This window comes from Hyperolius riggenbachi, chromosome 3 (assembly GCF_040937935.1).
Source record: "Hyperolius riggenbachi isolate aHypRig1 chromosome 3, aHypRig1.pri, whole genome shotgun sequence".
Lineage (NCBI taxonomy): Eukaryota > Metazoa > Chordata > Amphibia > Anura > Hyperoliidae > Hyperolius > Hyperolius riggenbachi.
This window is the reverse complement of record NC_090648.1, coordinates 111,804,682-111,823,283: the sequence shown is the minus strand read 5'-3', so window position 1 is coordinate 111,823,283 and position 18,602 is coordinate 111,804,682. Positions and strand designations below refer to the sequence as shown.

At 44.5% G+C, this 18,602-nt stretch overlaps 1 protein-coding gene across 11 annotated transcripts in view; it reads right to left on the bottom strand.

Moving 5' to 3' along the window:
- AAK1 (AP2 associated kinase 1) overlaps nucleotides 1–18,602 on the bottom strand; it is a 187,129-nt gene that overhangs the window by 40,174 nt on the left and 128,353 nt on the right. For 8 of the 11 annotated variants that reach the window (XM_068274792.1, XM_068274794.1, XM_068274797.1 and 5 more), the window contains exons 13-17: nucleotides 15,158–15,387; nucleotides 11,515–11,672; nucleotides 4,584–4,700; nucleotides 3,712–3,804; nucleotides 1,764–1,865 (exon numbers count right to left, since the gene is read on the bottom strand). In XM_068274792.1, the coding sequence (XP_068130893.1) occupies nucleotides 1,764–1,865; nucleotides 3,712–3,804; nucleotides 4,584–4,700; nucleotides 11,515–11,672; nucleotides 15,158–15,387 (700 nt within the window). The remainder of the gene's footprint in view (nucleotides 1–1,763; nucleotides 1,866–3,711; nucleotides 3,805–4,583; nucleotides 4,701–11,514; nucleotides 11,673–15,157; nucleotides 15,388–18,602) is intronic. The other 3 variants (XM_068274796.1, XM_068274798.1, XM_068274793.1) reach the window with 2 other exon arrangements.

The following is an 18,602-nucleotide window of genomic DNA, read 5'->3' as shown; positions in this document are numbered from 1 at the left end:
CTAACGGCTGCAGCCCTACCTCACAGCGCGTCTATCAGCGGCGCATCGCCTCCTCTTCCCCGCCCCTCTCAGTGAAGGAAGACTGAGAGGGGCGGGGGAGAGGCGGAGATACGCGCTGACAGACGCGCAAGAGGCAGGGCTGCGACGGTTAGCCCTGCCCCATGCGGAAGAGATCCCCCGCTGCTCAGGGGGGATTTCGGGGGGTAAGGGACCCCCGTTTAGCCGCGGGATAGCGGCGTTTTAGCAGGCACACGTGCCCCTGCTGACTATGAGGTCTGAAGCGAGATTTATTCTCGCTTCAGACTCTCTTTAGTGCAGTAAACATAAAATAACATTTGGAGTTTATATTACCTTCTACATATGCTTTACACATACCTCCCACCTTTTTGAGATAAGAAAGAGGGACACTTAAGCCACACCCCTGCCACAACCCTAATCACGCATACCATAAAGATTTCATAAGAAAAATATGTTATTTTCTAATTCAAACCACACTGGTTCTTTCTATCCTGGTTCATATTCTTCCTGAAAGAGGGACAAATGAGGAAGAAAGAGGGACAGGGTTCCCAAAGAGGGACTGTCCCTCCAAAAAAAGGACAGTTGGGAGATATGACTTTACTACACTTGTCGCTTCTTAATACTAAAAGAAGGCACTTGCAGATCAATTTCCTACTGATAAAATATCAATCGAGGGGGTCCTAAACCTTTACCAGATTTTCCACAAAAATTATACATTTTTATCAAATCTAGCAACTAATTCCCTAAATCCTCTGTGATCGAATCTGATCAAAGAGGGATCTATTGGCTGCCTACACTGCAAACAGATTTTTAATTGATTTCACTTGGAAATCTATTTACAATCTGTGGAGCTGCCGCTGCCCCCAGCATACATTACCTGATCCGGCCAGTGTGAGTCCCCCGGTCTCCGCTGTCTCTTCTCCGCTCTGGGCTTCAGCTTCACTTTTCTTCCTGTCGGGGGAAGTTTAAACAGTAGAGGGCGCTCTACTGTTTAAACTTCCCCTGATAGGAAGTAAGTAAAGCCAGCCGGAGCCCAGCGCGGAGAAGGGACAGCGGGGACACGCGCTGGCGGAGCAGGTAATGTATTGTCACTAGTGTGACATTCGAATGCCGCTATCGACGAAAATTTTCCACACGAACGGATCGACCAATTTCAGACGGAAATCGATCGGTCAGCATTTGCTTATCGATTTCACAGCAGATTCGATCCCAGTGATCGAATCTGCTGTCTATCGGCAGGAAAATGAGTGAGTGTATGGGCACCTTTACAACTATCAAACACTTTCCCAGCAGAAAATAGTTTTTTAGAGCAGGACAGATATAAGAAGGGTCAATAGTTGATAGATTTGAGCGCTGGCATACTTCAACGAATGTGTCATTGAGCAAAAAAAACAATAAAACAGTAAAAACTTAAAAAGTAGATTTAAATATAAAATAAAACTGTGGAATATCTTAAAAAAAAAAAGTCATTTTTTAGGAGGAGGACGATCAATACAATTGTTTATTTCATTAGTTTATGTTCACCTCGGGTGTCCTAGTTGACATACTGTAATGTAGCAAGCAGAAAGAGGCAAGATGCTTCAATAGAACAATGATTGCTGGTTACATTTTTAAAAATGAGAGCAAAACAGACCCCCCAGTGTCTGTGTGAGTGGAGAGCCCCCCAGGTGTGCAATGTGTAGGTGAAGGGTCCACCTTTCTGTCACTGCTAATACAGACTACTGACCCCACCCCCCAGCATTTACCATTCAGTGCTTCGGATGTGCTCCCAAAGGGGTCAGCCAGCGGCACAAGGTGAGGAAGCAGAAGCTGGGGCTCCGGAGATTTGAGACCCTCGATCAGTTTCTCTGGGTCGGCAAAAGGAGGAGATAAAAGGAAGGGAAAATATAAAAGAGCAGGACAGCAAAACATAGGAAATAACAGGCAAGACAGAGCATTCAAGTGGACCTGAACTCTCGCACAGGACAGAAGGAAACAGTGAGAACTGCACCTTGTATGTATTAAGAGAGTTTAGCCTGTCTCATATGTGACTAATAACTGCTGTAATTTGCTCTCTCAGCTGTGTCAGCACAGGAATCTAGGAAGCCTGACAGATCAGCTAATTTGTAAACACAGGATGTTAACCCTATGTCTGCTTCCATGAAAGCAGGAAGTAGATACAGCTGATAAAAATCCTGCAATAAATCTGCATGAACAAGGAAATGTTTTAAGGTTTAAAAGGTTATTATGCAGTTGCTTATCTTTTTGAGCAGAGAGGAAGTTCTGAGTTCAGGTCCACTTTAAACAGAGGGGGAGAGCAGCACCGCGGGCATCATTTATGGACACTTGTTTCAGGGGTCATTCTATAGTGACCCACAACCACCAATCAGGTTCCAACATATTCCTGGGCATGTATGAATCAGGCTGATGAAACACAAAACAGACTGTCCTTATGGAAGACCATGGGGAAGCTCAATCAGATGCTAATCATTACGGGATGATGCAAATTGTATGCAATTTTTTGTAGCTTGGAATTGGACCAATCAAATGCTGCGGCTACCACATGTATTTCCAAGCTGCATAACATTTACATAGTATGCATTTCATCGACCATTGAGAAAAATATTATTATAAAGTGCAGCAGTTCCCTCAAAAATCAATCTAAACATTGCAGAGCACTGAACCAATGAATACTGTACATTACCAACATCAACCCTTCAGAACTGAGATGTGATTTCCCATTGCAATTTTACTTTAGAAGAATATATATATATATATATATATATATATATATATATATATATATATATATATATATATATATATATATATATATATATATATATATATATATATATATCATATTCTGGCGTATAAGACAAGCTTTTAACCCTTGAAAAGTCAGGGGTCGTCTTATCCGCCGGGTGTCTTTGATGCCAGGTGATACACGATGCTGATATGCGATGATCGGACGGGACATGATGATGTTTACGCGGTGTGCATATGGGAGAGCTCATCGCTCACGCTGCAAGGTCTGGGACACCCAGGGTATGGAAGACAGAGATCGCACTGTGCCCATAAAACACGCCTTTTCAACCTGTCTGACCCGCCCTTTCCTGTTACCTCTCAGATCTTGTTGCTGAGTACTGTAGTGAAGCGGCACAGGCAAGGCCAGACGGGGGAAAGAGGCGTGTTTTATGGACACAGCGCAACCTATTCTTCCATACCACTATGATAGACAGGGAGAACTGACCAATCCGCTTATGGAGAGGGAGAGTTTACCAATCCAACCAGTCAATCGCCTATACCGTATACTGTCATATGCTGGGTACCACACACAGTACAGCACCCATATCTGTTCATACATAGCACCAGTATAGGATTTTTCTTTCATTTTTTATTTGAAGTGTGTTGGTAGTCTTATACGGCAAGTATATCCAAAACTCTATATTTTAACTGGAAAAGTTGGGGGGTCGTCTTGTACGCCAGAATATACAGTATATAAAGATTTTTGATCTGAGTGTTCTAATTATTTCAATAATGGATACAGGTTGCACTGTCAATGGCTGTATGCTGTATTCAGAGAAAGGTGTATTTTAAATGGTACAGAATAATTTGTAATGTATAGCTGAGAAACAGAAGGAAAAGAAATCTATGCAGCAATGTGAAGAGGTTGCCTCAGACAAAATGTTTTTTCTCATGGTTGTGTTTTACCTGGAACATCAGAGAGAGGGAGAGGTAAGAAGGGGTCAGGCGTTTTGTGCAGCGGAGGGCTGGGCTCCTGCCCCTCTACAGGCTTCTCCGCAGCTGGCCAGCACACAAAACAAGCAGACAGGAAACAGGAAAGAGAGACAAGTGAGAAAAAGAGATGTGAAGCTGCAGACACATACAGAGCCTCCAAGATCTAATCCACAGCATTAGAATTGATTCTACTGGCAGCATGCAGAGATTTAATTAAGTGGCTCAGTGGGCCTCTCTTACAGCACTCCAGACTTTCAGAAATAACTGAATATGACACTTTTACTCTCAGTGTGTAAATCCAGCTATTCCTCTGCCAGTTTCTGCACAGCATTGCATTAATTTACCGCTCTTCCTGCTGTTTATTTCTGCACTTAAAGGATGGCCACACTTTTAAATCCTTCACAGAAAACATTAACCTAGTCCCTGACCAATAATAATTACTTTTATCAACATTATTCATTTATACGGAGCTCACACACTTTTTTTTTGTAGTGCTTTTTGGAGCAAAGTGAAGAACTGCCATTAACTGTATCTGAGAGTAGCTCGTCATTGAATGTCCCTAGCATAGTCTAGGACAAACTGGGGGGGGGGGGGGGGGGGGAGCCAATGAATGTACCAGTATGTATTTGGGGTGTGAACAACCAAAGAAAATACACTGGACCATGTGCTGAAAAAAGTCAGAAGAGACTCGCATTTTTGTATTTCGGTTCATTTTGTGACAGGCTCCCTTTAATTTAACTCTGCTCATAGACATGAAAACCCAGCATGGCAGACAAAGCAGCCAGATGGACAAAGAAATACCTCTATTATAACTTATAAAGCATGATTTAGCTTAAGTTTATCACCTGCTCCAGTGGAAAATAGAGATGGCCCAAAGGCATCAGCTTGAGACACAGCAGGGGGTGCTGGGAAGCCTACCAAGAGGTTCTCTGCGGAGTTGCTAAGTTGCTCTGATGGTTTACCTGACAAGAAGAGAAAATGTAATGAGATAATACAGCTGAATCAAACTTGATTACCACAACAGGAGATCTAAGGAGGGAAAAAATACTTTAGGCCCGGTTCACTTGCATTGCAGTCGCAAACGGATCCGTGAAAACTGATCTAATCATCAGTTGATCGGATCAGTTTTCACTCCGTTGCTACTCCGTTCCGTTTCTAGATATACAATGTGTTTGCCATATAAAAACCAAAATTAATTTGCATGCTTTTTTTTTTTTCCCTTACAATTTGGGCTGCTACTGCGTGTACATGTACGCATGTTAGCATTTGTGCTCGAATTTTGCGACTGTGCACATTTTATTGCGTTTTCTTTTAATGTGCTTCCATTAAATAAAATGCAAACACAAAAAAGCATGCACTGGAATTGCATTTGAAAAACGCCACACTGCACATGTGGAAGCCCTAAAGTGGTCCTTTTATGGGAAAACGCACACCCCTGTGAAGTGCAAAATGCATGCGTTTTTCAAAAGGCAAAAAACCGCATTAGTGGGAACAAGCTCTAATATAAGTTTACTTACAGTGAAGGATAATGATTTAGGCTACACGAGATAAAAGTACCGTAGAACTCCAAAGAACACCTTTTCTTGACTTTCTGTCAGTAACTTAATAGCAGAAATTGGTACTAATTGTGTACTGTGAACATTTCTGTACCCTAAACCAGTGTTTCTCAACATTTTATTGGTATGTACCCCTTTTAAAACCCTGTACTCACCAAGTACCCCCTAGCATAGTAAACATTATCACACATACCACTTGACAAATATATATTTAATTGTAGTAAATGATAATTGGTTCTAAACAAAGTCCAAGCATTTACTATTGCTTTTAATTATCTCAAATACTAATTTGGTGTTGTTTAAATAAGATTTATAATTTTCTAAAAAAACTCTGCATTTGTTATTCTTGGTTAAATATATCAAGCCTGAGTACCCCCTGGTACTATCAGGAGTACCCCCTGGGGTACGCGTACCACACTTTGAGAACCTAGGCCCTAAACTACCCACAAACATGAAACTGTAGTTTAAGACTCTAACCCTTCACCACTGTAGCATGTGCAGCTTAACACGTTAGCAGTTCCAGAGGAATTATCTCGTTTGAGTTAAATGCACTGCTACTGACCTCAGGCGGCAGAACTTGTGCTGTAAATTCTAGGAATGCTTTCATGTCTCTATGCTAGCAGAGGATATGGAAACTGACAGCAGAAGTAATCTGTATTTAGCTCACACTGCCCCCTAGTGACAAGTGGCCATAAATACACATTTCAGCAGCGCTCGCAAGCCTCTAAATAAATTGGCTGCTAAAGGGTTAAAAATGAAAAAAAAATGTTTTTTTGTTTTCTGTAGTTCCTCTTTAATGTACACCTGAAATGGTTTTAAATAAAAAAAAAAAAGTTACATATTTACCTAGGTAGTGGGAGGCATCTGGATGGTCGAGAAGCTTTACAGATTACACTTCAATATTTTAGGAAAGGGGGGTCCATCCAAACATATTCAACTCGCGCCAGTTTCTTCTGAATGCGGATGCATTCCAACTGGGCATGTGCGAGTAAGATCCACACATGTCCAGCAGAAACAAGCACTTGTGCACAGAGGAATAAAGCCATACACATGTGGCTTCGTTCTACTGGGTAGGCCTGAACGATTTTAGGAAAAAATTGAATTGAGCGATTTCTGTCTGAAATTGCGATTTCGATTCAATTCACGATTTCCTTCAAATCAAGCTTTGTTCCGCCTCTGTGCCTATTTGTTCCCCCCCTCCTTTCTCCCTGTCTCTTTTTGTGCCCCCTTTGCCTCTTTATGCCTCCTCTGGGTCTCTCTCTTGCCCCCTTTGTGTCTCTGTTCCCACTCTGTTTCTCTCTGTGCCCCCTATGTGTCTCTCTTTGTGCCCGCTCTGTGCCTCCTTTTTCCCAAAAGCTGCACCAGTTCTGGGCATAGCTTCCAGCACGAGTCCAGAGATGCCCATCTAGCCACTTCACCTTCTGCAGGCTCTAATGCTCGGAATACTTCCTGTATGTCATGTGACATACAGGAACCTGGAGTTTTGCCAAGCACAAGAGTCGGCAGACGGCGATAGAGGACGGCCAGCGTTGGACTCATGCGGAAGGTATGTCCAACGCTGTGGGCCGCACGTGCTGGGACCTCTGGGAAGTTTGAAGCCACTACTTCAAACTTCCCTATGTGGAAATGATGTGGTCGCGATAATTGCCGCTTTGACGATTCTGAAATTGTGACCTTGGTGATCACGATTTCGGTTTAAATTCGATGTATCTTTTCCTGCACATGCCCAGTTGAGATGCACTCTACCAATGCAGGGAGTACAACCATGAGACAGTTATTCAAGAGTTATCCTACGTTAAGAACAGACAGAAGTTCGGTGAATCAATTGGTGGTTCACAAATGCGTCTGGGTTGTAATCCAAATCAACCACTTCAGGGGCCAACAACTTTATGTGTAGCCCCAAAGAATAATCCGTGACATTTCAATCCTACACCATAACACCCAGAAGGAATCTGACTCCCTCTGTGCTATGACCTCTGTTAGATAGGCCACTATTTAACAGAGGTCCACTATCCTTCAGGTCAGAGGGATTTTAAATCCACTATAGCAGGTCCACTACCCTTCTTCTGGTCAGAGGGATTGAAAATCAATCTCATACAAGACAAGCTCACCACAGCGTGATACCATACAAACAATACATACAATCAAGTCTATTTTGAAATTCTGCTCACATGTCATCAGAGTATAATCAAGCATATAGTTTTAGTATAAACACGCATATAGCTTTAATAACGTGTTTTTCTAGTGCACCTCCTGATTTAAGCACGTGGTTCACATCCGTCTCACTCCACGTGTATTCCCTTGTGCCAAGGAGAACCTTATTACACTGGCAAGACTCAAATAAGTTTAGAGGGAATGGAGGGGTGTAAGAGGATCCAGAAAGTGTCTGGACCATCCAGAGGCTTCCATTACCTAGGTAAGTATCTGACTTTCTTACTTAAAGAGGAACTCCAGTGAAAATAATGTAATAAAAAAGTGCTTCATTTTTACAATAATTATGTATAAATGATTTAGTCAGTGTTGGCCCATTGTAAAAGCTTTTAAATCCCCAATTTATATTCTGACATTTATCACATGGTGATATTTTTACTGCTGGCAAGCGATGTAGCTGCTGCTTGCTGTTTTGGCAGTTGGAAACCGCTGTAAACCGATATTTCCCACAATGCAGCAAGGTTCACAGACAGGAAACTGCCAAGGGTACGTACTCAGAGTTTCTTGTGGGAGGGGTTTCACCACATTATCAGCCATACAGCGCCCCCTGATGGTCTGTTTGTGAAAAGGAATAGATTTCTCATGTAAAAGGGGGTATCAGCTATTGATTGGGATAAAGTTCAATTCTTGGTCGGAGTTTCTCTTTAAAGCCACTTTAGGTTGTACTTTAAGAACAGTAGCCGCTTTACCCACCAATGCTTGAAAGTGGAACTGAACTCTTGCACAGGACAGAAGGGAAACAGAGAGAAATACACCCTGTATGTATTTAGAGAGTTTAGCCTGTTTAATTCCCCCTCATCTATGACTAAGCACAGTGTAATTTGATCTCTCAGCAGCGTCAGCTGCCTGTCACAGCAGAGCCGTTAGTTTATAAATACAGATGTCTGCTTCCATGAAATCAGGAACACACTGCAGATTTATTGCAGGATGTGCATCAGCTATAACAAAGAAATGTTTTTCTTTAAAGGTTATTATGCTGTTGCTTATCTTTGAGATATAAAAGGAAGTTCCGAGTTCAGGTCCGCTTTAAGGGTAACATTAATAGCGCATGTGTGCAAGGCTTGTCACTAGAGCCTCTGGATTTCTCTACAAATTGCTAGCAAAGGGCAATCTGGCTATGCAGGGCTTGTACCACTGAGGTTGGCTGTATAATGTTAGTGTGCAAATTCTGAAGCCTCTACAGCTGTAAAACCTGCTGCCTATGTGACAGGGTACTAATATAGTCCAGAGAATAACAGCTTCTTCTCAGCGCTGACACACATCGCCAAACTCAGAGAGGAAATACATACATAGCATATTAGACAGTGTTGTTTGTTCCATTGCAAAGGAGAGCATTGCGTGAAACCTCATTTTCCAGTAACTCCAACATGTGATCATCACCCCGACTGGCTTACAAAAATCCTGTTAACCATTTGCTGGTCTAAAAAGAATTCCACTAAGAATAAAACAGCACAGTAACATCTACATACATGAGCATGCCCAGCAGTGAATTCCTATTCTCCATATCCTGTTCTTTGGACTACTCTTTGCACTTCCTGTTACTAAAGGTACACACATCTGGTTAAAGAGAAACGTTAACCCATAATTGAACTTCATCCTAATCAATAGCCGAAACCCCCTTGCTCACATTTTTTTTTTTTTTTTTTTTTTTTAACCTTTTCTCAAATAGATCATCAGAAATATCTGTATGGCTGAGATTGTGGTGAAACCCCTCCCACAGTGTGATGTCATGACCATGGCCCTGACAGTTTACGGTCATTGCATTGTGGGAAATAAAGGCCGTTTCCAACTCCCACTCAAGCCGAATTTCCCTCTGTGCGTAGAACTGTGCGTAAAACATTCTACAGAAGTAATGCTGCCACCTGTGATACATTTTAGAATGTAAATCAGGCACAGGAAAGATTTTACAATGGGAAGACACTGAGGAAAGAATTTATAAATCAAAAAAAAAAAATGTTATCCATTATGTTATTTTCACTATAGTTCCTCTGCAACAGATTCCGGACAGCAGTGATTGAAACCTACAACCTGTTTGTGTCCTGTAATTCCTGCCAGGGCATGGATTTCAATGACTCTCGCCACACGGAAGCATCGCTCTTGCCATTCCTGCCCCTCTTATCACTGCAGCCCGCTCGTTCTGCTATCATGCTGACAAGTGCAGCACCGTTTTTCGGTCAGGAGCTGATTTCATTGCCTCCTTCCCCCGTGATCTCTGTGAGCCATACTCTCGCTCACACTGACCCCACCACGGAAAATAATGATTCGAGGCTCAGCTTCATGAGATAGTTACAAATCTAGTTCAGGGTTGGGGTCCAGTAATATAAACACACCACAGCCAAGAGCAAAGAGGACTATGTGGAAAAATGGAGGAGTGAAATAAAACAGTCACAAAAGCTAACCATATACCAGTCCCTACAGAGAGAATATAAAATGGCCCCATACCTGGAAAATCTCCATAACTCCCAAGAGAGGACAATCCTGAGCATCTACAGACTGAGTGCTCACTCAATCGAGTCTGGGAGACCCAGACAGGACATACAAACCCAGGGAGGAGAGGAGGAGAGACTATGCCAACACTGTGAGCAGAAGACCCTTGAGGATGAGAATCACTTTCTGCTGCCCCAAATATACTGTAACCAGGGACACTTACTTTAAAGGGGCACTACAGCGAAAAACTGTAAAATTTAAAATATGTGTAAACATATATAAATAAGAAGTACATTTTCTCCAGAGTAAAATGAGCCATAAATTACTTTTCTCCTATGTTGCTTCACTGACAGTAGGCAGTAGAAATCTGACAGAAGCTACAGGATTTGGACTAGTCCATCTCTTCATAAGGGATTCTCAGCAAGGCTTTTATTCTTTATAAAGATATTCCCTAAAAAGGACTTTAAACAATGATGCTGGCCAGCTTCTCTGTTCCCTACACAGTTTTTTGGCAGTTGGACAGAGCAACTGCCATTTACTAAGTGCTTTTGAAAATAAATATATCCCTGAGAATCCTCTATAAAGAGATGGACTAGTCCAAAACCTGTCACTTCTGTCAGATTTCTACTACCTACTGTAAGTGACAGCAACATAGGAGAAAAGTAATTTATGGCTCATTTTACTCTGGAAAAAATGTACTTCTTATTTGTATATGTTTGCACATATTTTAAATTTTACAGTTTTTCACTCTAGTGCCCCTTTAAGAAATTGATGGAACGATTCCCATACTTTCTCACATTAGAGGATGAGAAAAATCTTAGTGGGAGAAGAGGAATCCACAGTGACAATTGCTGCACGCTATTTCACAGCTTGCCCCAGACCGAGAGATGCATAACGGAACTGTAAACCGAAAAATGTCCACAGACTTGCTTAGCCATTGTCCCCCTACCCTACCCTCTTCCATGTCAGCCATTCCCCCTTGCTTTGGCAATGCCTGTATGAATCTTGGTCATGCCAATAAAGCTATCTTTGATTTGATATTCACACTGATATCCATGGCTGTGTAGCTAGGCCACTAACTGGCAGCCAGACAGACCACAGTAATGTAGCAATAAGGGATGCAGAAGCTGCAGCCACACCTGGGCCCTGAACCAGAGGGGCCTACCTAAAGCTCTCTCTCTCTACCACTGTATTAGCTTTTCACTGATGCTGCTTTGGCAATTATCACCTTAATATGTGTTTTTTAGTAGTGGCAGTCAAACGGTTCCTCTCCCACACTATGACAAGTCCCGAGAATGCAGGTCTTTGTGTTCCATATCATAAGGTTATTATATATAAGGAACTTGGGTGTGGACAATAGTTTTGCACTGGGGCCACGGCGCACAAACATTACAAAAGGTTGTAATAAACAGGTCTGTGTATGAAGCAAGACTGAATATCTGTGCTTTCCTTACGAGGACGAATGGGCTTCTCACATCACTTCAGGATATAGGAGAGATATTTAAACTAAGGGCTGATTCCCAGATCACATTTCAATACAGACAAGCACACCAAAGAAAATGTATAATAAAATTCTTCTTACTCTCTCCCAGCTTAGCAAAGTCCTTATTGAGAAGTTCCTCTGCAGTGAGTTTGGAGAAGTTATCATCATCAAAAGGGTTCCAGCCAGGAGGCTCTGGTGGATTGTGGACATTCTGCTGGGAGGTCCTCGGTGACCCCGAGGGAGTTGTGGTAGCGGACCTTTAGTGGAGACACAAAATTACATCCTGAATACAGTAAAAACTATAAACACAAATAAGTACAGAGTTAACATTACATAATACTTCATAAAGGCCTGTTCACACAGTGAAGTGTGTGGCAGGATGTGGAATTTAAAGTTTTTCTCAAATTCTGTCTTCCCATTGGATTCAATGCATTCCACCTTACATCCCAAACTGCACCAATTATTTCTATGCCGTGAGGAACTGATTATTGAGGTCACATAACTGGGATTCAGCAGTCTATCTATAGGGATGATAAACAAATGATGATGCTTTGTTGTTGTGGTGTTATTCTGTGGAAGAGGCCATCCTGCAGTCTCACACAGCCCTTTCATATTGAAGTCTGCTTACGTTTTAAATGGCAAGAATACCCAGATGTAAAAACAAAACAAAACCCAGATGTAAAAACAAAACAGCTAGAAATACATTCCTGACTTGGATTAACAATGGTCAAGATCAGTGGCGGTGCTTCCATATGGGCAAAGGGGGCAATTGCCCCAGGGCCCCAGCACCAAGAGGGGCCCCAATGTGTCCCCATCCCCCTAAATTATATTTCCTCTGAGGCAGAGGTCACTCCAGCCCCCCTCCATGTGCGCTCCTGACCTCCCTTCCCCAGTACCACTCGCAGTGTTACAGAGCCGATAGGAGACATGCAGCAGCACACACTAACCTGCTCCGAATAATAGGTGATACAGGTCCGTCGGTCTCCACGGTAGTGTTGCTGCTGTGCACTTCCTGCTTCTGCTTTTGGGCTCTAGTGCCCGATGTAAAGCAGAAAGTGGAGAACAGAAACACTACCAAGGAGACCAATGGACCTGTATCGCCTTTAATTCGGAGCAGGTTAGTGTGTGCTGATGTGGGTCTCCCATTGGCTCTGTAACACTCTGGTTCTGGTGGGGGTGGGGGGCGCATATACTTATACTGTGAGGATGGGGAGACATTAGGGAACATGTGGCTGGCTATCATAGTGGGGGGAGGGGGGACATAATGGGCCCATATGGCTATCATAGTGGGGGGGGGGACATTAGGGGGCACAAATGGCTATAATACTGGGTGGGGGGTCATTAGAGGTGCATATGGCTATAATTCTGTGGGGAGGGGTGGTTATTAGGGGCAAATATAGGTATAAAACTGGTAGGGGGTAATTAGGGGTGCATTTGGCTATAATACTTAGGGGACGGGGGCCAGTGTTACAATAGGTGCTACCTGGGCAATTGCTCCAAAGCCCCTAAGTGCTGCTGGGCCCTGCTAGGTCTCCTCCTGACTTGCCTCAGGGCCCGGGGGGGGGGGGGATTTGTTGCCAGGGGTAGGCGCTGGGGGGGGGGGGGCAGGTTACTTTTTCCCTGGGCCCCATTGTAGCTAGAAGCGGCCCTGGTCAAGATCCTGTGCAGAAGTTAGAACCACTCCCTGTTTACACCTAAAAAGTGTACCTGAGGCGGATTCTAGGTGGAGGTGGGGGGGGGGGGCAAATGGGACATAGAGCCATGTTCCATGACATGTCTCTGTGTCCTCCTGGTGCCGCTTTCTGTCCCTATTCCCCGCGCGCGCTCTGTGCTACACCAATGCCTCCCCCCCCTCCCTCCACCAATGAGCCTGTTGGCAGCATAATAGCTGAGTAAGGGGGCGTCCTTTGCCAGAGAGAATCTTCTGCATAACACCCCCTTCCCTGCCCTTCTGTGCCCCTTCCCCATTTCTCTGTGCTCTCTGCTGCAAATTCTACATCAACAACCTTGCCAGTAAGCTATCCCCAGTTTATACAACTATAGCGTTGTGACTCAGGGGTCATGGTCATTTTCTTTTTCCCAAAAACAAAACTATTAAAAAAAAAAAAAAAAAAAGATGCAGGAGCAGCGGGGAAGGCTGGGAAGATACACTACCTGATTTGACTATCACCCACGGGTCCGTCGTTGCCTCCCACTGGGAGGTGTTTCCGTCGACAGTAGCGCTCAGGAACAGGCTTATCAGTCCGCCGACAGCACGTACACACGCGCTACTGTCGGCTGAAACACCGCCCAGCGGGAGGCAAAGACGCACCCGTCATTGCCTCCCGTAGGACATGTGTACGGGCCTTTAGGCTCTCACAACTTTTCTTGTGAATCACCTAAAAAAATCTCTTGCTATTGTTCAAGCAGCTGGTAAGACTGATAAGAAGTCTATCCAAATGTTGAATTGACGTCTTATCAGTCTTATCAGCTGCTTGAACAATAGCAAGAGATTTTTTTTAAGCGTTTCACAAGAAAAGTTGTGAGAGCCTTATGCTGGGAATACACCATACAATTTTCTGTTAAGGGGCCCATACAACTAACGATTTTCCCGGCGATATACAGCAGATTCAATCACTGTGATCGAATCTGCTGTGAAATCGTTGCGCAAACGCTGACAGAACGATCGATTTCCGTCCGAAATCAATCGTTCCAGTCGATTCCCGTTGATCCGTCCGTGTGGACGATCTTGCTTAATCGCCGGCGGGTCGGGAGTGCGTCGATAGCGGCGTTCGAATGTCCGACGACCGATGCTAGCGGCAATACATTAACTGATCCGGCTGGCGCGTATCCCCGGTCTCCGCTGTCTTCTTCTCCGCGCTGGGCTCCGAGTCCAGCAGGCTTCACTGAACCTCCTGTCCCGGCAGGAAGTTTAAACAGTAGAGCGCCCTTTACTGTTTAAACTTCCCCGCAGGAAGTTCAGTGAAGCCAGCCGGACTTGGAGGCCAGCGCGGAGAAGAAGACAGCGGAGACCGGGCATACGCGCCGGCGGAGAAGGTAATGTATGCGGGGGGGGGGGGGGGGGGGGGGCGCGCGTTTTCAGCTTCACAGACTGTGATCGGTTTCATGCTGAAATCGATTCACAATCTGTTTGCAGTAAAGGCAGCCATACGATCCCTCTCTGATCAGATGCGATAGAGAACGACGGATCCGTCAGACCCTCCCGACAGTAGTGCGTGTACAGTCTGTCAGACAGGCTGATAAGGCTGTTTCTGAATGATCCGCTCAGCGGATTGTTCAGAAACAGCCTTATCAGTCTGCAGACAGACTGTACACACGCACTACTGTCCGGAGAACGCCCGCCCAACGGGAGGGTCTGACGGATCTTTCGTTCTCTATAGTAGTGCGTTGCTCAGGGGATCAAGTCCCAATCCCATCAGGTGAACAATGCCTGTTTTGTGATAATGCAATCGTTTCAGACAACAAGTTTAAAAAAAGAAAAAACTGTACACAAGATAAAAATGCTGTGAATTCTGTCTATTTTGTTCATAGTGCGGACATCAGCAGCAAGAAGGCAGCTTCCATGAATGCATAAAAAGAATGAGTTATTTACATATAACATTTTGTGCATTTCTGTGGAACAACTTCAGTTAGCAGTGTTTGTGAGATAATTCGCGGTGGCCTAAATACTGATGGTCAATAAAGACAGGAGAGTATGTCACTGTGTGAGGCCAGATACATAGAAGCATTTCTGTCTACTCACTTTGATTTATTTAGGTTGGCCTCAGCGGCAGCCGCCTGGAGCAGTTGGGTAGATTTACTAGCGGGAACACCAAAGACTGCACTGTGTGTGACGTCACTGAGGATCCTCCTGTGGCCGCCTCGCTGGGTCTTTGGAGAGGAAGGAGGAGTAAAGGACCCCAGCTTAGGCCCAGCACTCTGCTGTGTTGTTGCTGGCTGTGGTTTCTGCAAGGTCCTTGGTGGAGCCTGAATCTGTAAATAAATAGACAGCAAAATGTTACCTGCTGTCAGCAGCAGAGAGATGAACACAGAGAAGAAGCTTGATCAAGATCAGCCTATTCAAAAAATATGTTCATGTTCATTTAATTACGGAAAAAAGCTTACCGTAAACAGACTTTTAAAAGATAAAGCTAATATATTTTAACTTACTTAAAAAAGTTTCTGTTCTGGGACTTCTAGTTTAGAGAATCGTCTCCCAGTCTTAAAGGACACCTGAAGTGAGGGATATGGAGGCCATCATACTTATTTCCTTTGAAACAATGCCAGTTTCCTGGCTGTCCTGCTGATCCTCTGCCTCTAATACTTTTATGTCTTGTACACACGATAAAAATTTCAGGCAGATTTCCTGCCAGATCGATTATTGTCAATATGTTCGATCTGATGTTGATTGATTTTCCGTTCACTTCTATGGAAAATCAATCTAAATGAGATCGGATATGTTGAAAATTGTGTGTACTAGGCATTAGCCATAGACACTGAACAAGCATATGCAGATCATTTGTTCTTACATTGTTATCAGATCTGATGAGATTAGCTGCATGCTTGTTTCTGGTGTTATTCAGACACTACTGCAGCCAAATAGATCAGCAGGGCTGCCTGGCAACTTATATTGTTTAGAATGAATAGTGCAGCCTCCATATTCTTCTCACTTCAGTTGTCCTTTAAAGAGAACCCGAGGTGGGGTTCTAAGAATGATATCCGCACACAGAGGCTGAGTCTGCCTATACAGCCCAGCCTCTGTTGCTATGTAGTGTCCCCCCAGGCCCCCCTGCGCTCTGCTATGCCCCCATAAATCACAGCCGTGCTGTCGACACGCAGCGGGCTGTGTTTACCTATGTAGTGTCACTCTCGCCGTTCCCCCCGCCTCCTCCTGCATAGCTCGGGTCTCCGCCCGCATCCCTTCCCTCCCCGCTGATTGGAGGGAAGGGACGCGGGCCAGAGCTATGCAGGAGGCGAGGGGAGCGGCGAGAGTGACATTACATAGGTAAACAAAGACGGCTGCAACATGCTGCGTGTCGACAGCGCGGCTGTGATTTATGGGGGCATAGCAGAGCGCAGGGGGGGCCTGGGGGGACACTACATAGCAACAGACGCTGGGCTGTATAGGCAGACCCAGCCTCTGTGTGCAGATATTCTTAGAACCCCACCTCGGGTTCTCTTTAAGGTAGCCATACATCTACTGGCTGATCGACCAAGCATGTAATCGGGTCCGCGACAAGCAGCAATGGCGTTCGATATCGCGATGACCACGAACAGGAAAGACCCCTGCCCACCCCCAAGTGTAAGTGCCCCCTCGAGCCTGCGAGGTATAAATTCTCGCCTTTCCCACTGCTGTGACTCCTGGACTCCTCCGCCGTCACCCCTGTGTCTGCAGTCGCACAGAGTGCCACATGGAGCGCATCACACACGCGTGGACAAGGGACAATTTAGGGACAATTTACACCACATGGGCACAGAGGGGACATTTACATCTTGTGGGGCCGCCAGGCCAGCGGCATATGCACATTACTAGGCCGATTCCTGATAGACTTATCGGCCTGTGGTGTATGGGCAGACAACAGATCTCTCTCTCCGATCTCTTGGTCGATCGGTCCATACATCGCTAGATGTACAGGCACTTTTTGACCTCAATTCGGGCAGCAGCTTAAAGAGAACCCAAGATGGTTATTTTATATCTTAAGAGAACACAGAGGCATGTTCTGTGCATAATTACATGCCTCTGTCTCTCTGTATCGCCGCCTCTAGTTCCCCACGGGGTCTGCTGTGCCCCTCTGTAAAAAGCGCCAGGCTAGGGACAATCTCCTTGTCACTAGCCTTCTATTTGCCTGCAGCCTGTCAATTGCGCACTCCCGCCTCTGTCCCTGCCGCTGCCTGCCTTCGTGAGCTTCCTCCAATCGGAAGCTAAGCTGCGACCCAGGAAGTACCTCCTATGTCGTGGCTTAGCTTCCGATTGGAGGAAGCTCACAGAGGCGGGCAGCGGCGGGGACAGAGGTGTGGGAGTGCGCAATTATTGACATGCAGAAGGTAAATAGAAGGCTAGTGACAAGGAGATTGTCCCTAGCCTGGCGCTTTTTACGTGGGGAACTAGAGGCGGCGATACAGAGAGACAGAGGCATGTAATTATGCACAGAACATGCCTCTGTGTTCTCTTAAGATATAAAATAACCATAAGAACATTCACTATACAGCACCGTGTTCTCTTCTATTGGGGGGGGGCAGAGCCATTGCCATCTTCAAAGCAAGTTCCTATAGGGACCACAGGCAATCAAGTGAAAGAAGGATTCATCCTGTTGGGAACTCTGAAGATGAGGCCAGTGATGTTTGAGGACAGAAGAAAATCTAAAGCGTGAATGTATCTTCAGGTTTACTTTCATGCTACTCAAAGATATAAGCACTTGCTGCCAGTCATCTACTGTCTAATGCTGGGAATACACGGTTCGTTTTTGCCTTCGTTTAAACCTTCGTTTCGATTGTGCCTTTTGTCCTTTTCGATCCCGAAATAATCAGTCATACGGTTAATATCACCACCCACGGTTTAGTTTTTTTTTCCGATTCTGATGGTTTCGTTTTTCCAATGATCGAAGGCTGCAAAGAAACGAAACGAAAATCCCTTTTTACAGGGACGGACTAGCATAAACGAATGTATAATCGATCTGAACAGCCATCAAGCCTACCAATGGCTCGATTAGATGGATAAAGAGAGATAATATCAAACATGTTCGATCACTAGTCGTTCGTTTTTGGGGTCTATTAATCGAAACTATAATGAGATTATGACTATTTTCACATACGTTTTCAACACTCGATTCGTTTACCGAACGAATCGAAGGTTTAAACGAAGGCAAAAACGAACCGTGTATTCCCAGCATAACACATGCAGGTTAAAGTACTGAAGATAAGGTGAAACCAACAAGCAGTTTAATCATTTAGCAGCATGAGATAAAAAGAACATTGTGGTGAATTCAGGCCCTGTCCTGGATTTAGGAATAGATCTCCCTGAACAATGACCTGGTGAGACAGCGCCTAATCTACAGACACCTGATCTCATTTTCCATTTATAATTTATACCCAGCTTTAGAGAAACCTGGAATTGACCAATGCTGATTGACCTCCTGTTAATGTCATTGTAATGGAGATCCTCTGGTCTTAATTGTCTCTGAAACACTTTACCAAAAGCACAGAAAAGC